The sequence below is a fragment of the Thunnus maccoyii genome, chromosome 11, assembly GCF_910596095.1.
Source record: "Thunnus maccoyii chromosome 11, fThuMac1.1, whole genome shotgun sequence".
In the NCBI taxonomy this organism is placed as follows: Eukaryota; Metazoa; Chordata; class Actinopteri; order Scombriformes; family Scombridae; genus Thunnus; species Thunnus maccoyii.
Genome location: NC_056543.1, coordinates 23,047,598 through 23,073,667, shown reverse-complemented (window position 1 = coordinate 23,073,667; position 26,070 = coordinate 23,047,598). Strand labels below are relative to the sequence as shown.

Here is a 26,070-nt window from a genome sequence, read left to right as displayed (position 1 = left end):
AATAAAAGTCGAGTTTCCGTTTGATTATTTAGCAATGGCCAGCAGTTAGGATTAGCTCTGCTTCTCAGGCTCACTTGCAAACAAATAAACATATTTGTTACATGTTGTTTTACAGTTAGAAAAGCAATCTTAGGAAAGCAAAGTCAAATCTGATGTTGCCTTACACATAAAAGAATGATTCCAGTCTCTTCCACACAGTGAGGTATACAGTTTATTATGGTATTATTATGGAACAATGGTATCGGATCGGTACTTGTATCAGCCGATACCCAAAGCCCAGGTATCGGTATCAGGACCAAAAAAGTCAGATCAGTGCATCCCTAACCAGTATGAGTTAAAACTGTAAATCATGCAAAGATATTCCAGGAGAGCCCCAGAATACAGATATACACCTGGAAATGTGCACGATACGTCCCCTTTAAAATAATCACACTGAAAGCATTGACCTCTCATATCAACTAGGGCTGTCACTTTTTCAAAAAGTCTAGTTCGAGCAAATTTGAACTAACAAGTAACTTGTTTGTATAAATTCATACACAACCCATATACCATGTGTCGGAGAATTTATTGTGATTGTCATAAACATATATATGGCGAGCGATGTCCGTCAGTGGTCAGAGAGTGTCTTACAGTTCTGTATAGTCTTTATATTTTCCTGTGTGGTGTCATATATGTCTTGAGAATGTACTGTGTCAGACAAGGTTGTAGAGTTGACATTGCTCTCCTTGTTTGATGCTGCTGCCTCACTTGTATGGTAAGCTAGCTGGTGAGTCCTCAGATTTGTTGTCATTAGAGTAAGGCAGCTGCTTTTTACAATGTTGGCAGACAGCCTTATATTTGCTGGTAATTTTAGGCTAGTAATTGGGCGCACCCTCTGCTGGATCACAAGGGAAACTACTTCGAACTGTCTGTTACACTTGTATATTGTATATTTTAAATTTCAACAGGTCAAGTACAGTTTGAATATTTAATTTTTCCCCATGTTCGAACTAAAGTTTGGATTTCAAATAAAAAGTGACAGCCCTAACATCAAGTAATTGCTCTTCTCAATTTCAACAAGATGGTAAACACAAGGTCCATTAGTTACTTATCTAAAGAAACTTGACCAACAACTCGGCAATAAAAGGCGTTCCCTGAGACTGTGAGAGTTTGGACTGGAGAAGCAGAGCTGAAGAGCAAAGCAATGACATCATCTTTCACTAATATGAACCTGCTTGCTCTCTCTCTAAATATGTGAGAACACTAAGTCAGTGTTGCTGGCTAGCAAACAGTTTAGTTGATATGATTCCAACACATATACGCACACACATCTAAGTCATATGGTCAGTAATTAAGGCCCTTCTCTCTGGCAACCTTTAGTCCTTTTGTCTGCAAAGCTGACACAGATTGTTGTAAATGTGCTAAGAGACAGCTATGGGATGACATAAGCCTAACACAAAGTAATGCCAGGCACAGGCCTATCTGTTTCAGTAACACTAACTGTTATGACAAGAGGCCTTCTGACTTGGATTGGATTTTGAATTAGCCAGAAAAGGTTTATATAATCTGCATCAGCTGGTTTCTTATTAAAGCCACACAATAACCACTTGTACTATAAAGACATATTACATGACCTTGTTCAACCTCTTTGATTGGAGGCCTACATTTCTATTTGTTCCTGTGTTCAGCTGCCACCACCAATAATTTCCCATTCTCCTGTTCCTCCTAGGAATGCATCCCCTTGGTAAAAGCAGCAAAAAGGTTTCTTGGAATCAAGGTAATCCAAAGAAACACAATTCGGAGCCTTCCATCGACCCCATTCAACCCCCCAAAATCCCCATTCAGAGGGATAATAGGCGAGATAGGAGAGAGAAGTGGGAGAGCAGACACACAAGAGGAGACCTGTCCCGTGATGACATGTTGTTTCTGCTCAGTATTCTGGAGGGAGAGCTACAGGTAGGGTCATTTGCTCACTTTACTCATTCGATCTGTAGCTAAATGTAGCTCACGAGGGACTCACAAGTCACATAAACTGCTCAAGATGAGAGAATATCTAACTGCAGCTACTGTAAGAAATTAAAGCCCATGTTCTGTTGCAATGTTTGTCACACCAGGCCAGAGATGAGGTAATCACGGTGTTAAAATCGGAGAAGACAGATTCAGCTCTACTGGGGGCCCACTATGGTTTCAGCGGATTGGAGAAGGTGCTCCACGCCCTGCAGAGGGACTCCCTACGGGCCCAGCAGGACCACCTGCAGGACGTGTACGAAAAACCTATTGCTGAGGTACCAACAGCCAATAGTAAGATACAAGACACCATATGGAGTGGATAGTCAAATTTAATGAGGTGAATGCATTACTGTCTGACAAAAAAGCATCAATTATTGCTCCATCATTGCACAAATCTGTTATTTTGCACTACATGTGTTGCATCCATTGGATCTCTTTGTCTACAATGATTATGCATCTGTCTGTCTGTCTAAGTTTGTTTGGTGGCTTGTTCAACAAGCTAAGGAGCAAGACGTCTGTTCATGTTTGTAAGTTACATAAGCAGGAGACTTTAACAGGAGAGCTAATGTGGGTTGTTTTTGTGATGTGGCTCTTGTGTTGTAGGAGGCTATCAGGCTCAGTGTGATGTTAGAACACCACGCTACTTCTTTACTATATTGAAATATAGTCCCCATCTATCTTGACGGATAACGGAACGGTATTTCATCAAATGAATGCAAAACTAGGGGGAGCCATAATGAAACCAAAGAATTTTGTTTTTTTCCCCAGAGGAGAACGCAGGACAAATGATTTACAGAGCAGAAATGCATGCTGTAGTAGACAAAAATGCAATTTCAATTCAGTTGGTCTTTAACTATTTTTTCACTAAAATAAAAAAATGGGGTCGTAGGTTTGCTAGTTGAGCGCTATACTCACTCACCAGTGTGTTAAAAAAAAAAAAAAAAAAAAAAGCATACAGGGTCAATTACTGTTAAATCCCACGGCTGGTGTTGGAATATCTAAATAATTAATGAAGGTATTCACACTGACTGATGGCTTCATTTTGCTAGGTCTATGTTATTGGAGTCAATGACCTTTGCTAAGAATTATAGATATTGTCTGCAGCAACCTACACAACACAGAAATTTGAGTCTGCATCAGGCTTTTACAGCAATCAGACCTTCACTTGCCACATACAGTATATACACACACTTCATAGGCCCTCCTTCCTTACTCCTGACAACCCTTACACAAGTGAAGGTACACTGACATCTTCCTGTCCATTGCCCCCTGTGTTGTTTCCCTTTTCTTTGCAGCTGAATAATTTGATGGAGGCACAGAAGTGGTCATCTACACGGATGCTGGAGCAGTTTCTTGATGTGTCACGCTCTCACAGTGATGCCCTGCACAGGCTAGAGGAGCAAGAGAGGAGGCATAGAGCTTTTATCCACAAGAGTAACTGCCTTACCACTCTACTGGAGGAGGACAGAGAGAGGTTGGTGAACCATACCATAGAGGTTTATATGAATACCTGAGAATGATATTTCATAGCTCCCACTAAATTGACAGCCCTGCATTGAAGCTGGAATTGTAGAAATATCCACCCGTGCCTTTCAGAGTCCCTCCTGTTGTAAAAGAGATGAGGATTTACAGCTAGTGTAGAAGAGGCAAAGGGATTAAAGTATTTCAGCACGCTGGAACAAGCCAGATCTGAGCTCTGTGATGTACACTTGTGCAGGCTTAGGTTCTTTTAGTCTATGTTGGTCTGTAATGCTCTTCATGGATGAGTGAGAGAGCAAAGGCACCGTTGGCTGCTGCATTTCTACCAGACAGTGTATGTGACCTCAAGACTGTACTTAGAGTTACTCCACTCAGACACAGCCCATTACATCCTGGACTTGGTTTGGACCTTGTGGCCAACCTGGCTCTGTTCACTCTCCCTAGTAAACACAAAAACATGCACTCACATGCAATTATATGTACAATCGAAATTGGCATCCTTCTGCCCCAATTTAACAATACCACACAGCACAGGATAAAGCCTTCTTCTAAACTAAGTAAATGTGCTGAGGGTTTGCTGGTGGGTATACAGATTCCTTTCCCAAATAGAGAGCACATTCAGATGTCTAACATGAAGGTGGTTACTGGTTCTCCTATGCAATTTGAGGCCCACGACAGGGCCATTCTGTTGAAGTCCCTGGTCGTCTCGGCTCATGTAACACCAGAGTCCACTCTGTAATCTAGCTGTGTAGAGACTGGACTTGCACTGGGCTTGCAGCCTTGGGAGGAGACTAGTTGTCTACATCTGTGTGCCAAAGTGCAAACACTTTACTGATCCACCACAGGCACACATGCAATTAAAGACCAAAAATAGTCATCCCAGTAGAGTGATTAAGTTTACTAGAATTCTGTCTATTCAAATACGATGTGGAAACCCTAAACATGCACACATAAAGGCTTTGTGGTTCATCTTGGTCTAATGATGATTAATACATGAGTAGACAGCATGTCTGTGGTGCGGTGTGAACACTGTGCGGCTCATACATTCCTGACTTCTTGAATACAAAGGATTTTCATCACCCTGCCTACCCTCCTCTATGAGTTCCCCTTAAGAACAAACGTCTAAAACATCACACTTCAGCATCTCACATAAACTGAAGCATTGGCTGAACAAATTATGAAACTGTGACAGTGTTTCAATGTCAGATTGACCAAAGTATCTTCATGTCACAACTTAACCCTTTCCTTATCTTCCCTTTGGTGGCCTCTTGTCCACAGCTGACATGATTAGTTAATCAATCAGTTAGTTGATCCGTGGAAAACTAATCTGCAAATATTTTGAGCATTTCTTTGTCTTACGTGGTGAAAATCTGTGAATCTTTATTGTTTTGGACTGCTGGTCGGACAAAATGTGAAGTCACTAGGGATGGAGGAAAAATATCAATTCTTAGATGCATTGCGATGCGGACGTGGACGATTCTGCATTGATTCACAAATGTCAAAAAGCAATTTTCTAAATGTTAGTTAATAACATGATGCTGATATAATGAAAAACGCAGAACTACACTACAGTGCGCACACACTAGAGTTATCTTGCAGTTCATCTTAAAAAAAGGTAGCGGTTGCAAGTGTTTTTTGATTTAATGAATAAATAATTACCTTTGCGAGATGGATGTGAAGTATATTGTGAACTTTATATGCTGTCATCAGAGTTAGCATTATGTTTACATTACGTTAGCAGAGCAGCAAACTCCAGCAGTAACAAATGAGACCGGCTGACCAACACACACTGCAACGTTAAACTATTTAAACCAACTCTGAGGTGAAGAAAATAACTTGGTGCTCAGTCTGTTTCACCTCAAAAGCCCTGCACTGGCTCAGCGAGTTGGACAGCGATGGCTTTCCCCAGAACTAATGGTGCAGCAGAGAGGCTGCTCTCCATTGCTGGAGACATGACGTTAATAACACAGCGGAGCACTCCTCTTCAGTTTGTTATTCTCATACAGGCAGGAGACTGTAAGATGCTTTCAAATTAATTAATTAATTAATTAAGTTAACTTTCTAAAATAGAAAGGCTGTGGACCATTTATCTTAACAGCCAGTTATGTTTTATATTGTATTTCAGTGGACTAAGTACTAAGACTGAAAATAGCGCCCCTTTTTCTATTCATTCAATCAAGAATTGATTCGGAATCGAATCAGACACCAAAGAATTAGAATTGAATTGTATCATCAGATTTCCAAAGATTCCCACCCCTAGATGTCACCTCTGGCTTTAGATGGGCGTTTTCACCATTTTACAGACCAAACAATTAATCAGGAAAATAATCAGCAGAATAATTTATAGTGAAAATAATTAGTTGCAACACTATTCTTGTCCATTAAAACCCATTAAATGACCTAATCCTCATTGCACATTGCAATCAATCTGCACAGCATTGTTTTCTTGCCTGTATTTATATCTGCTCTTAGGTACACTTGAAAAACAGTTTATATTCCCTTTCTCTGTGTTCCCAACTGCACACCAGCGTCTTTGAGCTTGGCACAAATAGGTTTGAGCTGAGTCAATGCTTGAATTTATCCACAGGGTAAACAATACAAGGCACATGGCGATACGCCTGTCCCTTTCATCTCTCTCTCCATCCTGCCCTTCTTACATCTTGCTCTGCAGTAGCCTAAATATTTAACTGAAAGAATTTCCACTCCTGCTCCAAATCCTCTTCAGCTATCTTTCAATCTCCCTCCCAGTTTCTTTTCAAAGCATATGCTCTGAGCCAAGAGAGCTACTCAGTCTGGCTTAAAATCAGCACCCCTCTGTCTTTTTCATTTCCCTTAAAAAGTAGCTCCTCAAGGTGCCATGTGCAAAGCAGATGACCTATTTTAGCTGTGAACTATACAGTAAATTCCAGTCACGGCATATAATCACTATGCCATACTATGATCCCCATTGCGTGTCAAAGGATGATTACATCTGCACATCACAATGCAGCGATCTGGTTGTTCCAACCTCAGCTATCAGAACATGCTCTAAGCCTGTGCATGTTTCCGATGGTCTGTCACAAGGCTGACAGCATCTCAGCATTAACCGCACACACATGTTCAACACTCAAAAGACATCCATGCTCTACTCTGCCTACTTGGGTTCTGAATCACAAACACTTCACATACGCAACCCTACAGCTGCAAACCACTTTTAAAATGTTTTCACTCCCAATACGGTATCAATAAGTGCTACACATGTAGGAAACGTGGCAGAGGATAGGGATGGCTTCAGATCGCAGGGGCCATTTTGGATCCGGTTCCTGGACGGCAAAGTCCCGGATTTGTTTAGGTCCAATGCTAGCGAATCTCCAACTGAACCTTTTATATTTAGCAAAGAGCAACAGAAAGAATATTGGTAGCGAATTTCACATTTTGAGCTCTCCATTGCTGTATCTTGTTAAAATGGCAGACATTTTTACCATCACTGGCAGATAAGTTCAGTAGTAGCTAATAAACGTTAATTCCAAAAAGGCTAAAATAAAAAGTTTGATTGTTCTCTGTTTGTCAAAGGCAGAAGTTCAAAAAACTCAATCTTGTAAAATTATACCCCTGGATGAAAATAGGAGTTATGGCAACAGAGAAGAGAGTACTCCTCTTACATAAGGGGAATATTACATATCGGCGAAGTTTGAGGTTTTTCTTGGAAATGCCTTTGAGGGATCGGCTCATGCTTGTAATTGAGGACAAGCAATGCAGATGCCAGCTCCTCCTCAATGGGAAAAAGGACCTGGTTGACTCTGGTTTGGGAGTTGGTCTGTGGATAGGAATGGCAAGGAATGTGAAGGATTGCTTTCTCACATTCCACAACAAGAGAAATATCTCATCTTACAGAGTGCTTTTCTTACAAAAGAGTGTTTATGGGGAAAGCAGAATAATCAAGCAGGTTAATTATTATCCATACTAAGGCTGGGCGGTATGGACCAAAAATCATATCTTAGTATTTTTAGGCTAAATGGCGATACACCATATATATATATATATATATAAATTTCTACGAAGTGGTCTAAATGTGTAGTTGTAAGTCAAAGCCACATGTGAGATGTTACAAGCACTTTTATTAAAACAGGCTGTGATCAAAATGAAATGCAAAGACAGGGTTTGAAATTAAACAGCTGCACAATATATCAACATGTAAATGAAAAATTATATAAATAGCTTAGGCTATATTAAATAAAAATAGGCCTATCTCTGAGAATGCTCCTTCAGTTGTTTTCAACAACAATAACAAACTGATTAAAATAAAGTACAATTACAGGTTTTCCTCTCCTGCTTAACAAAATATGCAACTGTGCAAATAATAATAATAATGTAAACGGGACAAAAACAACAGGTCTACTCGCTCTGACAAAGTAGTTAAGTTTTTTTTACTGAGGGAGACAGTTCTTTACCAGGCAAAGTATTTCCTCCTTTGTACCCATGTACATCTCCTATCTCCTATCGCCTATCAACAGCCTCAGGCTTCAGGGATGCCCTGTGACAGGTTACAATGTTACCACTGCAACTGAAGACCCTTTTGGAAGGAGAACTGGTTGCTGGTACACAAAGATACTTCTTTGCCAGGTGGCTCAGTGCTGGAAAGTCATTGTTATGTTCCTTCCACCGTTTGAGAGGATCTGTAACACTCTCTACACTCACTGACTGCAAGTAGCTTGAAAGTTAATTTGCAATTGCCTCCCTTTGTGTTAATGCAGTGCTGGTGGCTGTGCTCTACTTGAAGAAGCTTTCCAGTGACTTCCTCTTAGCTGTTGGTGGCACTGCTGCTTCTTGGTCTGCAGGCTTGGGCACAGCGGGCACAGCTGGGTCAGGCTGACAGCTGCCCAGATCAGCCAGCAGAGACTCCGCCTCCAAGACAGCTTTGTGTTTTACTGCATCGATCTTTTCACTTGGGATGCATCTGGCCCTGAACCGTGGATCCACAAGTGAGGCAATGTCCATCTTGTCACTAATGGCTGGGTTGGCATACATGGCACTGAGGTAATCCACAGTGCAGGTCTTGATTGATTTGCACAGCAGGCTATCACCCTCTTCATGTGCCAGGACACTTGTGTTGAAATGGTGTAGCACAGGTCTGACATATGAGAGGGTGACATATTCCTCATCTGACAGAGCATTGGTGGAGTCCTAAAGGGGTTTCAGAGCCTTGTGGACCTCTATGTCTTGCCATGTAGGGACAAGATGCCTGGACTTTTTTCAGTGGACAGGACTTTTGTGAGTGCTCCTTCCTGCTCCAGGACCCTCTTGATCATTTGCTGCCTTGATCCTCAGCATGTGGTTGACTCTGTGATGAGCTGGTGAGCCAGCAGACCCGGATGAATCTGGACTTCAGCCAGATCTCTTCTTTTCCTCCAGCTGTAGGAGAAGCTCCTGACAATTCTCTTACACTGAGAAATGGCCCGGGTGATGCAGTTGTCATCCATGCCATGTCCTGTAATACAAAATTGAAAAATATATTTAAAATCTTTTTCATTTTCTTTTATGTTTCCATTTAAAGACACAGATCACTTGTGTTTGATAGGGATGTGCATGATTAAATGACTACAAGTTTAAACATTGCTGCACCTACTAGTCGAAAACACAACCGCGACTAATTGATTAGTTGAAGATTATGTGCGATTTTATTCGACCAAGATTTTCTTTGGTTGACTACAGCCCTAGAAAACACTATTCTGTTAAACTATTTTGGTAAAATCACCAGTCACTTGTGAAAAAAGCTGTATATTTACATTTGTGCAATCTCAAACGCTGCTGCACTTGAACGTATCCCTAGCTCCTCTCAGCTGGCTCTCATTCACTGTCACAAGCCTAAGTCTATGACTATGGTACACACGCCTTCTGATAGCTAGTGTTGATGTTAGCAACTGCTTACTGCTAGTACTACTCAACATCTGAGACGCCATTTGGAAAATATTTGGAGTTTTAACCTACATGCCACGATTCAGCAGAGGTAAGCTACACTGTCGTCTGTAGATTTTGCAGAGCAGGTATCAGTCCATAAGGATCCATGTTTTGACTAGCGTTAGCTCAATAGTGGAGCCTGTCCAGCTGTAATGTTAAAGTCTAATGAGTTGGGATCATCTGCAGCTGAGAACAGCCATGCACTGTTCACACTGGAAAATGATGATACTACTGAAGGAAACCATTTAAAGTATCTTCGATGATATGTCTGCACTGCGAGTTTATGGAAATAACTGTCAATTTCAGTAGCGACAGCTGTACTGTATTAACTGAAGCTTCTCCATTTAGCCTTAACATTTCAAATAGATTTTTTTATGGTTATTAGACATACTACTGTAAGTGGTACTTACTGCAAACTATCTTTTTGCTGAGCATAGGCCTGGCATCTATTTTTTTATTCCATAAACATTGTACTCACCGATGGCCAGATGAAGTCGGTGACCAAAGTGCTGCATTCTCAGACCATTCTTCAGTTGGACCGCTTTGACAACGTTGCTCGCTTTGTCTTTTGTTATAGCAACCAGTCCATTTTCATCAAGTTTCCAGTTTGTCAGGGCATCCTGCAGTGCTTCAGCTATATGCTCTCGGGTGTGATCTTGGGGAAAAATAGCTGGTTTGGAGACATGCAGTTTTCATCTCCCAGTCTTTGATGAAATGTACTGTCCAGCTCATATATGGCTCGCACGTCCTGCTTGACCACATATCAGTCGTCAATGTGAAATGAGTCACTTTTGCGAGCCGGTTGGTAAGGTTCTGTCTGACCTCAGTGTACATTTTTGGCACTGCTTCTCTTGCAAAGCAGTTGCGACTGGGCAACTGGTATCTTGGGTCAATGGTTTATAGTAGCTTTTTAAAGCCTTCTTGTTCCACTGTTGCAACAGGGCCCATATCTTTAGCAATGTGGTAGGCCACCACCTTAGTTATATCGCGTCACTCTGCACTTTTCTTTTTATAAGTCACACCACTGGTAAATGAAGCTTGCAACGCACTTTGTTTAGGGGCAGAAGTTTAACACACTCTGTGTACTGCAGTTTATGGCGCTGTTGTAAATGTTGGAAGAGATTTGAATGCTTCCACTTTTGGATGCAGCTTCTTTATGGCATTTTCTACAGATGACATGGTGCTCATCTGATCTTTTAAATTCAAACCATCTCCAGATAACTGAACCATTGTTTTTCTTTTTACAAACCAGGTCTCCAGATCTCCCTCCATGTTGCAGGAGAACTTGTGAGTGAGTGGGGCCGGGTTTGCGCACAGAGGGAGAGTGAGAGCGGGGGTGCACGGAGATTGTGAGAGAGGACAGATGCAAACACTGGCACAGCTTTACGGAAGAAACGGGTTATGAATTTTAACACGACATCAAACTATATCAATATAAACGGTATTGTCTCATCCAATATCTCACTTGAATATATAGATATACCATAAAAATTTGATATACCGCCCAGCCGTAATCCATACGCTCCTCTGATCTGTAGCTTACTCCTGAGGTCCACGGCTGATATTTGCTGTTGAAGTGTTTGATGTCTAGCGTGGCCTTCCCTAATTATACCTTTGCTATGAATAAGAACTAAGTGCATTCAACATCAAGTAATTGAAATTACAAACAAAAAGCAAGTCCAGATGAAATGTTGTTTAGCCACAGCAATCTCTGACTTTGAAACAGGCAGCTAAGACACAGAATACAGGCCTTACATGATTAACCCACATAACTGGCGTAGTCTCTATAAATCAAGGCTGCACAGTCTCTGATGGGAGGAATTCACAAGTTAAACTACAACACAGTTGAATCGGGATAAATACTGAGGACAGACTCTCTACTTTTGACTACATTGTTGGCTTAAAAACAACAGACTGATATCCAAAGTGCTCTGAAATAAAAATACTTGTGTCAAACTTAGAGCTGATGTGGCAATGTGAGAAGATCTGACAGATGACGTGACTATATGTTTAAAATGGTCCCCTCCTATAAAATGTGCTGATGCATCTCAGAGCTGCTAAATCTGGAGCTGACAGAAACTTTCAGTAATCATACAGACATTGTTACCACATTTGCTTGGATATATAAACTACGTGATTTCTTGTTTCCGTCTCTAATATGTCTGAATGATTTTATTAGGTGAGCCTATCTCTCAGCATAAAGAAGTCCACAGCAAATAACATGGTCTATCTTTTCTGCTGCACAAAATCATTCAGCATTCAGCGCTATTCATTGTACAATATGAAATACATTTCTTTAAAAGATATGAACAATCTGCACAGATATTCATGCTTGGTGTGAAAAGGCTTTTGAAAGCAAATGTCTAAATAGTTGAAATGTGTCGTTCAGGCTGTTTTGCAAATACTTGTGTGATGACAAACAGTCATGGGGGAAACATTTCTAATCTAATTGGAGACTAGATGGATTTGCTTGACAAAAAATCCCCCACAAGAGATATGTTTCCCAATGAAAGCTGGAAGTAGAAGCCATAATGCATGTAATCGCTCCTTGAGGGGGAACATGCGTCACATACAGAGTTATATGTTTGTTTCTCTCCTGCAGCACTGGTAGTACAATGATCTAGCAAGCCAAAATATTTCATTTCTTTTTCCATTATTATTTGTCGTTCTTGTTGTGACTCATGAGACATGCAGGGAAACCGATGAAAGTATTATCAGTCATCCCTCGCTGCCCCACTGGGCACATACTGTAGATTTGACTTGAGTGAAAATACAGATGAACACAGAGGAAACTGATGATGCCAAGAGAAAGGAAAAACATGCAATCCTAAAAGAAAATTTGCAATTCATACCTTAAACCAAGAAAGTAAGAAAAGGAACAAAATGACAGAAAGAAAAGGAGATATAAAAGGGGTGTGGGGAAAGAAGAAAGAGAGACATATGGATGTAATTGTGGGCCGATGAACTGATGATGTCATCTCACAGTCAGGTTATCAGGCCCCAGGCAAAGCAGCTACAACACACAAAACATGTCTCTTCTTAAAACATATGTGAACACCACACACACACACACAACATATAACACATGCATGCCTCTAGATGAGCTAGAGCTCCTAGGACATGCCAAGTTAGGCTTCGTACTTATGTAGCATGGTTAACATGTTTGTGCGGCTAATCCTGCAAACTGAGAGTCTATCTACTTTGAATTGTGATTGAAGCTTTAGCTTTCTTCGAGCACACACAAACACATTCTGTCCTTCCCATTAGCCTCTTTGGCATGGCTACACAATGACCTCATCTGGAATGGGCTGCACTCCAGTAAAAACACACACACACACACATACATACACACACACACAGCAGTAGAGCCTGTTACAGTCCCATATAAGGACTAGCTGATGATGTAATGGGCGCCACTGACTGCGAGTGAGACTCAGTGAGCAGAGCACTTCTCATAATGTTTGGTTTTCCGGATGGAATGTCCACATCACTGGGATCTCCGGGAACGGGAGAGGTGAAAGAGTAGAGACTATTTATTCTCTGAGGATTTTAAAAGGGCAGGGGCTAACAGCACAGCACAGGTAAGAACAATCACAAGACTTGTGAACAGCAGAATGATACAAATGTGCATTTAGAAACGTGTGTCGCTTCAAAACTTGCTTTGTAACTGCAAGATGAGCTGATACAAACCAACTGTTGGACAATTCTGCATAGATTAAACAGTCTTACAATGCTAAGTTGAGACCAAATAACCAAAGTGCAGTTCAAAAGGAATCTAAATTGTATATCAACAGAAACAAATGTAAGTCTCACTCTGAAACTTTTACACTGAAAACCTGTAGCATTCAATTTTTAATATCTTAATTGATCATACTTTGCAATTATCTGCTTTTTATAGGAGCATTATTGACAAGACAATACTCACAATTTTAAGTGGGACCATATAAAAACCAAAAATGAAGTTAGGTTATTTATTTGAGCAATATAACCAACCTTTCCATTCAGAACAATAGATCTTTGCTAATTAAGCCACTCACCCATGCACATTATTGCTGTAGGTGAAATGTATCTTAAGAGTAAAAGTTTAGATGCTAAAAATGTAAAATTTCTAAATCATGTTCACTTAAAAACTGCAACATAATGTGCAGTCTCATATTTTGCAGTTAACATTAGCTGTCCTACAATCTTTTTCTTTTTTTCACTGTGTGTCAAACTTGGACACACAGGAAAACATGCATCTAAACTTGGATTAATATAATGTGAAATAGCATGATATGTAGACTAAGCTGACGGCACTCTGGAAACCTCCAGTATGCAACACTTGTAGCAGACGGTCCACAAACTCATATAAGACAACTGATTGGACTTGAAATGGACTGCTGACAGATGACTTGTGTGCCTCACTTGCAATAACTCAACACAAAAATGTACAGTGTGTATTAGTATTAATTTTGTCAGTTATGTTTTTTTTATTTAGTCTTAGTCCTTAGTCCTGTGTCAAATGTCCTTTGTAGTTTTTATCATATTTAGTCAACCTCATCCTGTTTTTTTGTTTTTTTTAAGTCAAGTTTTAGTTGACGTGTGGGCATTTTAGCCTTATCTTAGTCAAAGAAAACCAAAACTATTTTAGTACAGTTTTATTTAATGAAAACTGTTGACATTTTAGTCTTTTTTAGCACTGATAAAAGTTAGCCAACTTGTTAATTGATATGTTTTGGTGCTACATTTGCAGACCACATGCTGTAAAAGCTGTTTTTTGTGCTTTGAGAATTATACACAAACTAGCTACCTAAAAACATACACTAAAAACGGTCCGCATAACATGGCTTTAAGCAAAAGGTTAGCCAGCTAAGCTGGCTGGGCTTCTACTTTTTCTCAGTAGAAAAGTATATCCGAAAGCCATTTAAGGTTAGCATTGTCCCGTTTTTGAGAGATGCTAGCCCATCTAATGTTGTCTATACCAGAGATTAATTAAGAGGTTCCTCTACCCTTGAGTACCCACAACACCGCATCCAATCACCCTCAGGACTAAATTCTACGTTAGCTTTTATGCTCATTTTCAGCTCCTTCACAACAATTTTCTAGCCTAGCTTAATGAGTTTGGTTTGGCTATCAAACACAGACTACATAATGTAACACCAGCCTTACTAGTTGGCTTAATATAGCTTGAAAAAAAATTACCACTGAGATGTTAACCCACCTCAGTTTCTTTGTGGGGAGCCTTAATGTGTCTCTTCAGGTTTGTGGTATTCTTACAAGCTATTTTATGGCCTCATTGCTTCCCCTCTGATAAAGCAAACAGATACAGACACAAACTTCTGATACAGACAACTAAGAAAGTCAGGGAAGGTCTCTTTTTTTTTTTTATAGTTACGTTACAATCCATTCACTCATTGGCCATAAAAAACAATTCATATATGTAAATTACTTCACAATTACACATACAACCTTTAACGTTAACTTGCTTTCTGTAAAATAGCTGATGTACTCCTCACTGTGCTAATTGTAGTGTTGTCCTCATATGGTTCGTGCAGCACAGAAAATGGAACTACTGCACGCCATCCAATGAACAGGATATTTGGATTGTAATTTAGAAAAAAAAACAGTCTATAATATTTTGTCTCCTCTTTTTTGTCAACAAAAGTAAAGAGAGATTTTGGTGAAGATTTTATTTTTTAAACTACATTTTAGTCTTTTTTTCGTCAATAATATTGCATGTTGATATAGACACAGTTAGTGTTTAATGACACCGATGCCATCTCTTCATCATCTCGTCTTAGTAATGGAAAAAAAGGTCATTGATGAACATATTTAGTCATAGTTTTCAGTAACGGTCTGAACACTAGTTTGTACGAAATGCATTTGTACATTGCTGGTACACATCTGGGGAAATGTGAGGACTGACAGCACTTGGTAAATGTAGCCAGTCTGTAATTACTTATGGAACAAGGGGGAATTCCTGCCTTTCCTAGCTGGAAATGGGGTAGTGTTCGAGGTGTGTTCAAGGTACACAGAAGGAGGGTGATTGGATGCGGTGTTGTGGGTACTCAAGGGTAGAGGAACCTCTTAATTAATCAACACTCCCTGCCAAGGGACCATCTGCTGTGCTAGTCAAAACATCCTACAAAAAGCATGCTGCCTAGGGAGAAGTGCAAAACAATATAGTTGGAAATACAGGCATATCTACATGTCTTAGAGTTTTTACGAATGAGATATCTATAGACGCACATACACATACGCACAGAGGCAAAAGAGACGAATGTTACAAGTTTCCACACAAGTCTGAGAAGTGAGGAAATAGTGATTCAAATTCTTCTGAAAAATAAAATAAATGTTTATGCAGGAAATACACAACTTAGGAAATGATTTGTGTTTAACAGTTGTGGCCAAGATGTTAAGTATAAACACTACTAAATTTTCTTGATGGCTGAAATAAGAGTCAATTACACAATAAACCCATGCAATGCCATATTTCTCTCTACAGGCTGAAGCTCCTGATTGTAAAGGAGAGAGAATACCAGGAGATAAAGGAGAAGAAAAGTGAAAGAGAAGTATCAACTCTAAAAGAGGAGCTGACCAAGCTGAAGGCTTTTGCACTGCTGGTTGTGAAGGAACAACAGTATCTGAGCGAACTGCTGGAGGAACAGAGACGTTGTGTCAAAGAACTGACTGCCATCGCTGACCACATCAAGCAGGAGGTCAGCGCTGCTTACCCCAGTGCAAAAGAAGAGGAGGGGCTGAAATCACTGCATCTGGAAGTGGAGCAACACAACCAAGTTAACATCTTCCACCAAACCCAGCACACCATGACAGCTAAACTAGTTGATGACGGTATTCAGAATCAACAGCTCAGACAGCAGCTCGTGTTCCTTGGCCATCGGTTTGATGATCTGGAGGGGACTAGGGGTGTCCTGAGGAGGTCAGACAAGGAACTTCGAGAGCTCAATGAGCGAGAAATGGGGACCCCAAGCTTGCTGTCAGAGGTGGAGGTACTGAGGAGGAGGGTGGTGGAAATGGAGGGGAAAGACGAGGAGCTGATTCGCATCAGAGACCAGTGTCGAGAACTGGACCGCAGACTAGCGAGGGAGACCAAACACTGCTGTAGCCTAAAGGTTGAGGTGGATAAGCTCAGTGGTAGAATCAGTGAATTGGACAGGATAGAGGAGGCTTTAGGTAAGAGCAAACAAGACTGTAGTATTCTGAAGAGCAGCTTGGAAAAAGAGAGAGATGTTAGCAAGATGCTGTCTGGTGAGCTAGACACTCTGAAGGTCAGGGTGAGAGAGCTAGAGGCTGTTGAAAGCCAACTGGAGAAGAGTGAAGCAGTGATTAGACAAGACCTGGCCAAGCTCAGGTCGCTGACTGTAGCATTGGTGGACGAAAGAAAGACCATGGCCGAGAGGCTCCGGCAAGCTGAGGAAAAACTCAGCAGGAGGGAGGGAAAAACACATGAGCAAAGCAATTTGGCAACAATGACAGAAAGACTGAGAGATGAGAGGCAGCAGGTGCTGAGGTGTAAGGCAGAGTTAGAAGAAAGGATTATGGGCATATCAAAAGAAAAGGATGAGCTCCAAGCCAGGCTTACAACAGAGGAGGAGAGGAATGGGGAGCTACAGAGTAAAATAACCATTATGAAGAAACGGTTACAGGTCCTGGAAAACAAGAAAGAAAAAGAGGAGAAGTACATGTACAGCTCAATCCCCAACCTCACTAACCATCACTGCCAAACAGACAACAAAGTCAAAGAACTGACCCAGGAACTAGATAGGCTGCAAAAAAGACTCCAGGACAAGGAGGTGTTGGAGAGAGAATTGATGAAGGTGGAGGAGGACTTTAAGTCCCTGCAAAGGAGGTTCAAGGATGAACAGAGGAGGTCCAAGGCTCTAACGGAGGAGCTAGAGGTGGCTAAAAGGGAGCTTTCTGGGTATCAGCAGGCAGAGAAGCAGGAGGTCAACCAGGAACACCTTCTACTTTGTCGTCTTCAGAGGGAGCAGGTTAAGTCCAGACTGTTAGGCAGAGAAGTAGATACCTTGAAGGAGAAACTCCAGGAGCTGATGGGGACTGAGGAATCCATCTGCAGGGTCCAGACGGATCACTCCACACTGCAGAGCAAGTTGACCCAACAAGAAGCCAGGAACAAAGAGCTGGCCAGAGAGATGAAGGAACTGAGTAGTGAGCTAGACAGGTATAGACAAATCAAGAATTTGACATCTGGTGCCAATAGTCAGCACTATTCAGACCTTTATCAGACCACCAAAGAGGTACAAACTGAGCCAGCAGACAGCCTGCCTCCTGACTATAGCTGCCAAGTTGTTTCAGTAAACAATGAGAAATCAGATGGTGAAAATGATGATGAGGACCCACACCACAATGTAGAAGTCATCAACAGAAGAAGCTCAACTCTTGTCAACAACCTTAACAGCATAAACAGCGCAAATAACAACATAAGCCAATACAGCAGCCATTCAGCCAATGGCGTAAATATGCACCAAACAGTTAATGGAGAGGTGATGATGTTAACACACACACCAGGGCAGCCATTGCACATCAAAGTAACACCGCACCATATACTCAACACAGCCACGCTCGAGATTAGCAGCCCCACTGCAGACACAGCCACATCCTACACCAGCACAGCTGTCATCCCAACAAGCGGAGCCTCACCTAAGCAGAGAATTACAATCATCCAGAATTCAGCTCTGCCTGCAGTTAATGCTAAAACCCCACCTTCAAGTCCTGACCGCACCGTCTCCCCGCTTAATGGAACACCCGTCACTCGGATGTTAAGTCCAAATTCATCACGCTCTGCGACACCTGACAACAACAACTCCCCCATTCAGATTGTAACAGTCAGGACCTGTTCTCCAGAGCCAACAGAGGTCACGAGCCAGGCTGTCTTCTGCAAGACGCCAGAGAGGCAGAACAGCTGGCAACGTCAGAAGTCCAACAGCACGGACACAAGTCCCAGTATCATCACCGCAGAGGACAATAAGATCCATATCCATCTGGGGAGCCCATATGTCCAGTCTCTGAATGGCATGACCCACAGCATCCCACAGCCTGTTGGCCCATACTATCTTCGACATGAGCAAAGGACTCAAGTAATCGCTAATGGCTGCCATGTCAAAGGTGTTGGCAAGATTACCAGTAGCATCACTATATCCCCTGCAACCTCTCCAGCCTCACACTCCTCAAATATAACAGTAAGTGGCCTTTGTGATTAGGTGAAAATATACTCTGAACATATGTTCAAAGTCCCATTGCTGGACTAGACAACTAAAACAATACACTTCTTCTAAAGTGAACCCAGAGTTTGTTCTATTAAGTCCTACAAGAGCCTCTGTACAGCCTACTTGGTCTGGTTAGTGTATCCATAGACTTACTGAATTTAAAAGCCTCTTATCAATTGTATAAATGTGTCTCATGCTTGTATGAGTACTGAGTGAGACCAACCCAACCAAATGTGTGATGTGTATACATTTCTGTTTCATGTTTTTTTTTTTGTTGTCATTAAAAGTCATTATGTTGTTTTCATTTATTCACCTTGACTACTTCTGAGAGGGGTTTGATATCAGCAGAGCAACAGGTTGCTAGTCAAAGAGTGAAGCAAAGAGTAGATAGAAATTGGCAGTACCCTGGTTAGAGAGATGTTTTTTTTCCCCTCCAGGGTCAACTCCACAGTGAACAGTATAAAAACAAACAACCCTGCACCTCCAAACTGTGGACAGATAGATCTGGTACAAATAACATCATGGGTGTTTTCTCTTTGCATGTTATCATATGCGGACATTTTAATTTCTTAATCTTTCGCAATATTTCCAGCATGAAATGAAGGAAGAAAACAGGATTACTGGGAAATAAGGTTTGTGTTTGCTGAGTTTGACTCAAAAGTTAAGTCATCTACTATCTCAGCTACACCAAAATTCTTCATAAATCTGTGTGTGTGTGTGTGTGTGTGTGTGTGTGTGAGTGTGAGTGTGAGTGTATACTGGAAAGTCCAGTTTTCTGACACAATAAAACTTGGAACACCGAGTGGTGGTGAGGTTGTTCAGGTTTTGCGGGAAATGGACTACTTTGCTATTTAAATTTTAGTCATCAGAGTCTTAACACATTTGAAAATGACAACTGATGTGGAATTAAATCACTTTTCAACTTTTGCATAAACTTATTAACACATTTCCTCTGCTTGTTCTCATTTATGGTAAAAAAAAAAAAGGGGTAACCCCATTAAGTGAGCAAAGAGAGCAGCAATTGGTAAACAACATCACCAGTCAAACCTACTGATGTATATATAAATGTTACATAATTTTTTGTGGCATCATTTTCAAGTTTAGTTGTAAATGGTTGTGCTGATTCTCCTATTTTATTACATTTTCCTATTTGTTTCCTGTTCCACATGAAAAACAGGATCAGTGGTCTTAGTGTCATTTAAATGATAATCCAATACAAATGGCTGCAAACCTTCAATTGCTCAAACTCCTCTATAAGTAATAATAATAATAGTAATAATAATAATAAAAAAATTAAAGTTAAAATTAAGACTATAGAAACATACAAACAATAAGAACATATGCCACAAGTTAAAGTTACAAGGCATGCAGGAGAAGGATATCTAGCTAGAATTTTAAAGGTAAGAAATAAATAGTTGCCAATTATAACAGAAAAAACAATGTAAAAACAAAAAAAAAGCCTTAAAAAATTAGGAGCAGTAGCAAAGGAGTTTATTTAGGAGAAATATTTTGGAGCAATGTGTCCAACTTCCAAAATCACACGAATAACCCTCACACATGAGACAAGGTGATGACTTTTACTAAATCTCCTGAGATTTTGAGAGAGCTTTCTGTAAAACAAACAAACAAAAAAACCCAACTTTTTAGTAAGAGGAACCATCTGATGATCTTTATCAGGTCAGCCAATTCTAATGACATCAACTTTTTAAAAACACCACTAAGGTGACTTAGTGTGGCAGAAATAAATGGCCTAAGACAAAATTAGCAATTAAATAGCCTTTTCATATACTGAATCTAGTCGCCAAAGCTGTGAGGCGATGTGTCATCCAAATTAAAAAAAGCTTGCTGACAGTGTTGGGGAAAACCATAAGGCCTCCTGTGATCGGAGAGGCTGGCAGAGAGCCGACATAGCAGGTATATGATGACAAACATGAAGAAACCTTAACCACCATGAGATCACCAGCTGGTAAGGTGGAAACCAGATGAGGCATTTGATGACAGTTTGAGGCAGACTGCAGTGTGACAGAGGCTCTCACGAGAATCTTTGTCATTAGTGAGAGCATTTAGACACCTCACCATAAAAGTCATGCTGTTTCTAAATGAATCTCCTCTTCATTCTTCAGTAATTCAAAGTAGGGCTGGGCGATATAGCTGAAAAATTTATCACAATAAAATGTTTAATTTCACTCAATATCAATAATTACTGATCATTTTTAAAGACCTACTTTTATAAAGACCAAAGAGAAAAATGGTTGAATTTAACCATTTTATTCTGAATTTAACCCAAAAAACCTGGTGATCCTGCCATCCTGGTGAGCTGACCTGTTGTTGTTTTTTTTTTTTTTTTTTTTTAAATCAATAATTTCCTCACCGTCTGAGCTCATTTTCTCACTCCACGCTGTTTCTGTTGTTGTGTCACATGTCGATGATGCAACTGAACAACACGACCGTTAAATGATTGGCTGTTTGCGTTTCACTCGTAGCATGATCCATTATCAAGGTATATGATAGGCCGTTTACAAGCCAGGGAGGTGGTGAAAGTAGTTAAGTGAAACTATCAAACATTCTATCAAAAATTTTTGTTATTGTTATTGATAAAGTGTCTATCGCCGGTACATATCGCTATCGTTTTATCGCCCAGGCTTACTTCAAAGTCAATCCCACACTCTATCTAACAAATTTCCAACTTTTCTGTCTTGTCAGTTTTCAGTCAGCCTCACAGCCTTTTCTGTCAAGTGCTTCAATGATACAAATGCCAGCAAGGATGAGATGTCAGTCAGGGTAAAGAGGCCAACCTAATACAAGAAACAGACATCTCTAAAAATAAAAAGTACATGTATAAGAAATCTCATGACGGTTTAAGTCTTACATGGCGCAGTAAAACGATACATTCCTTTGGCATGGCGAAACATAACATACCCATCTGTAGCTTGGTCTGGATGCATGTTGCTTTTATTTCATTTCTACAAAAGGGTCCAACCTTAACAAATAAGGATATCCATCACTTCATTAGGTCTGTGTATGTCTTTGTGTCTCCCAATCTATTATAATTTTCTTTATGGCTGGGATACACATGTTGAGCCATACAGTGAGCCACAATCACAGGTTGGCCCTGATACAGAGTTGGACCACAAAAGCCTCAATGGAAAGGCTTTGTGATTGCAGCTGGTTACGCAAACAAGTAATGTCTCTTTCCTATAATCAGATTCCTCTGGGGTCACTGCAGAAGCCTGGTCCAACACGGATCCCCAAGACAAAAGGATACAGCACTAACAGAAGAGGCAACAGAGCTCTCAATATGGGACAAATGAATGGAAAACCTCCTGCGGTGTATGCAGGGAAAACACCGACTTGAGAATGACCAACATGCCTGTATCTTCAACATGTTCAGCCCTACACATAGATGTTATAAAGTAATAACTTTCATAATAAAAAAATATGCACAGAAAAAGAATTGTGATTTTTATACAGATGTCTTGATGGTATCAGGAGGCTATTGCAACAAAAACATGAACAAGCACTAATTAATGATGAATTCAATAAATGGACTGTACTTGTATAGTGCCTTTCTAGTCTTCTGACCACTCCAAGCACTTTTACACTACAAATCACATTCACCCATTCACACATGCATACGCTGAATGGGTTCAGGGGCTACCATGCAAAGTCCCAACCTGCCCATCAGAGGAAACTTACCATTCACACACATTCATACACTGATGGCACAGCCATCAGGAGCAATTTGGGGTTAAGTATCTTGCCCAAGGACACATCAGCATGTGGACTGGAGGAGCAGAGAATCGAACCGCTGATCTTCCGATTAGTGGACGACCCGCTCTACCTCCTGAGCCGCAGCCGCCCTAATATTCTGTAGGTTTGCAAGTAACTATTATTTTCATTATCAATTAATCTGTATCTTTGTCTTTATTTTCTCTATTAATTGATTAGTTGTTTGGTCTATAAATTGTCAGAAAATGGTTAAAAATCACCATTTCCCAAAGCCCAAGGTGACGTCCTCAAATGTCTTGTTTTGTCAACAACAGTGCACAATCCAAAGATATTCAATTTATTGTCATAGAAGACTAAAGAAACCAGGAAATATTCACATTAGAGAAGTTGGAATCAGAGAATTTGGACATTTTTTCTCAAAAAAAACCAAACAAAAACGATGAATTCATCATCAACATAGTTGGCGATAAATGTAATAGTTGGCAACTAATCGATTAATAGACTAATCATTGCAGCTCTGAGAATATATCATCTGAATTTGCCACACAGAGTGACTCAGTTTCCAAAAATTGACTGTAGCAACTGACAGATTTTCCACATAGTGTTACCAAAAAGCTGTTCTCATGTATGAAAAGAAAGAAAAGCCAAACATCAACCAAAAAACTGTCAAATTTAATGCTACTGCTTGCACGTAGGGGTAAACAGCTCCTAGACCATTTATTTATGTTGTGGGTACTGGTTTTATCTGCACTACAAACAATACCTTATTTTATGTTGACCATACTTTAAACATGAAATGGAGAAGGGAAAACAGAATTACTGCTAGCTGGGTTAGATTCAAAAGTTGACTCATCTCTTCACAACTTTGTGTGTGTGTGTGTGTGTGTGTGTGTGACCTAGGACAACGTGTGTGAGTGTGTGTGTGTGTGTGTGTGTGTGTGTGTGTGTGTGTATAAATGACTGAAAGGAGAGACCGGACGTGTCTGTATGTCTGAATAAGCCAAATAAAAACGATTTACTTTAATGCCTCCTGAAGATACACTCTGGTAGGCAAGGCAACAACGCACTGCTGTCTGACTCAATCAGGTCAATAATCCTTAAGAGTACATGACTGCCCTCTATTGGTATACAGAGTGCACTTAAAGCATGTGAGGATTAGCTACAGCTAACTTCCTCTGCTGATTTTATGGATCGGCATAACAGAGAGGTATGATAGATGTAGAGGTGAGCGAACTGTGCCGTTCAAGGGGAAGGTAGTTTGCATGGCAGGCAACGTTAGGATAACATTAACGTTTCTCATCTGAGTTGGCTCACACACACAGACAGAAACACACACACAGACACACGTGTTTGCACATCTATGGGAAGCTGCACAGAACAACTCCAGCAAACAACCCTAACTTTCCCTGTCATGACAAACCAGGGACAAACTGTACACATACGTATCGGTACTTTGTGCTTACACCCGTTACTATGGCGACTGATGTTAACAGTTCACAGAACGTTAACCCCAAAAGTTAACAGCTACTCGCTGGTTAGCTAACGTTAGCTTACAGTTAGCAATAACCAACAGACATTTCTCACGACCAGCAACAACAAGCCAACGTTGAGAGTTACACCGAGACCTCCCAGACCACAAGTCTCAGACACACCAGAATTTAAAGGCACTAGAGTTAAGAGAGATACCTGAATTAGCCTCGTTTGTCCACCACTCGTCACCTAGGTCGTCTCCCATTTTCCTGAACCTGTAGATTAAACAGTTTGACCAATCCAAATCTACCGCTGAGACAGCGTGCTGGGGGTGTGTTCACAGGCAGCACGTTGAAAACATGCACAGGGGTTTTACATGTCAATGGGACGCCACAAAGCCCCACAAAATGAGACTTTGTTCTCTCCACACCGAAATGTTAATACTAAAAAGTGGTGAATAGGTGTTACACTATACAGGCTACAATTTATAAGATCATAGTTTAACTTAATCTTTGATGAGTCAGCAGTGGTGGAAAGTAACTAAATACATTTACTCAAGTACTGTACTTCAGGACAAATTTGAGGTACTTTACTTGAGTATTTCCATTTTATGCGACTTAAATCTATTGCTATACATTTAATAGGGAAATATTGTACTTTTTATTCATACAATTATTTGTTGCTACATTTATTTGCCACTTATAGTTACTGGTTACTTTTCATATTAAGATTTTACATAAAATAATATATTTTAATATTCCACCTGTAGTTTAAATTGGCTGCTCTTTTCTTTTTAAAAAGTGTTATGCACTTTGAGCTGCATTAGCGTGTGAATGATGCTATACGTGTATGTGTGTGTGTGTGTGTGTGTGTGTGTGTGTGTGTGTGTGTGTGTATAGATATATATATGTATTTAATTATTATGAAAACACGAGATACACTTGTATAATATGATGCAGTACTATCACTAGTAATCTACCCAAAGTATCTAAAATTGGCTCCTCATTGATGAATTACAACATTAAAATGATCTTACATGTAATTGTTATTGATAAAAACCAACAAAATAATAATAAAAAAGCCAGTTTGCATAATGAGTAATTGAACTTCTGATACTTCAAGTACATTTTGCTGATAATACTTCCATATTTTTACTTAAGTAACATTTTGAATTCAGGACTTTTACTTAGTTGCTGAAATATTTTTAGGCTACAGTACTTCTACCGAATACTTCTTCCACCACTGCCTGTAAGTTGTCATGGCACTAACTATGACGTCAGCACTGTATTAAGTATTATTAGGTGTGCAACAATATTCAGAATCCATATGATTTTAAGATTTTGAGGTCACGATTTTATCTACGGTACTAAGTGGTCTAATCCTGAATTATATCTTCACTGTATGCTATACTAGCTCTATATACGTGTGTTCGGCCTGAGGAGTTTAGAATGCCACATTATTTCTGTGATAAATTTACTAGAGTCTGCCTCATGAGTTAAATGCAGGTGACAACGACAACAACCTCCGGGGCTGAAAAATGAAGCCAACACGGAAGTGCCAAAAACTACAATTATTCAAACGGCCACTTGAGGCTGGCTCCAAAAGCGAGTCAGTCCCATAGGCTGTAGCTCCATGGATGTGTAATCCATACATGGCTCCCACGGCTCCCGGTCCGTCTGAAAAGTGAAGCCCAATGCTAAATGCCTCAAACCTGGATTCTTTCTAATGGCAAGCAGGGGGCGATTCCACTGGTTGCAAAAAGAAGTCCGATTGTATAGAAGTCCATGAGAAAATGACCCTACTTCTCACCTGATTTACCCAACACTTTCCTAATGAGTCTATGGTCTAAATTGCTAGTTTTAAGTCTTCTTCAATACAGCATGATGTTCATTTTGTATATTATGGTCCCATTTAAAGTAAAATGCACGATAAAGCAGGGTATGCTTTAGGGCGTGGTTAAATTGTGATTGACAAGTGGCTACCACGGCGACAACATTGAACGCTCAACGTCGTAGGGGCGCGGTGTGTTTTTCAGTCCATGAAAGTTAATTGTATCATTTTGGTCGCCTAAAAAGTCTCGTTCAGCGTTTGGTTACTAAAAGACCCTCTAAGGAGTCGGCTGTTCAGTTTTTCTGGTAAGTACATTTTGTTTGAATGGTTTTAAGCCCGTTTTTCTCTAGCGAAAATTAGCATTAGCATTATCGCAGTTAACCATAGACTGTAAATGCACCGTGCTAAC

The 26,070-nt window shown here is 40.3% G+C and overlaps 3 protein-coding genes and 1 long non-coding RNA gene across 8 annotated transcripts in view; 2 read left to right on the top strand and 2 right to left on the bottom strand.

Annotated features, from left to right (window-relative positions):
- cmss1 (cms1 ribosomal small subunit homolog) overlaps positions 1–24,174 on the bottom strand; it is a 37,171-nt gene extending 12,997 nt beyond the window's left edge. Inside the window, exon 1 of one of the 2 annotated variants that reach the window (XM_042425654.1) lies at positions 24,048–24,174. In XM_042425654.1, the coding sequence (XP_042281588.1) occupies positions 24,048–24,096 (49 nt within the window). In that variant the 5' untranslated portion in view covers positions 24,097–24,174. The remainder of the gene's footprint in view (positions 1–24,047) is intronic. The other variant, XM_042425653.1, reaches the window with a different exon arrangement.
- Positions 1,669–22,173, top strand: LOC121906669 (filamin A-interacting protein 1-like). 2 transcript variants are annotated; one of them, XM_042425648.1, is made up of 5 exons: positions 1,669–1,935; positions 2,094–2,264; positions 3,285–3,463; positions 15,890–18,605; positions 21,838–22,173. In XM_042425648.1, exons 1-5 carry the CDS (start codon positions 1,711–1,713, stop codon positions 21,985–21,987), a joined length of 3,441 nt encoding a protein of 1,146 aa, XP_042281582.1. In that variant the 5' UTR covers positions 1,669–1,710; the 3' UTR covers positions 21,988–22,173. The 2 variants fall into 2 exon arrangements, with proteins under 2 accessions (XP_042281582.1, XP_042281583.1); XM_042425649.1 differs by lacking the exons at positions 1,669–1,935; positions 2,094–2,264; positions 3,285–3,463 and adding an exon at positions 10,751–10,803 and having other exon boundaries at positions 21,838–22,126.
- On the bottom strand, positions 7,546–9,971 carry LOC121906673. Its single transcript, XR_006098705.1, has 2 exons — positions 9,884–9,971; positions 7,546–8,935 (listed from the first exon to the last, which is right to left on the bottom strand). It is a non-coding gene; the product is annotated as an uncharacterized LOC121906673 (long non-coding RNA).
- Positions 24,175–25,800: 1,626 nt separating the features above from the next.
- Positions 25,801–26,070, top strand: part of il1rapl1a (interleukin 1 receptor accessory protein-like 1a) — a 277,030-nt gene continuing 276,760 nt past the window's right edge. For all 3 annotated transcript variants that reach the window (XM_042427081.1, XM_042427080.1, XM_042427076.1), the window contains exon 1: positions 25,801–25,966. The gene's annotated coding sequence lies outside the window, so the exon portion shown is untranslated. The remainder of the gene's footprint in view (positions 25,967–26,070) is intronic.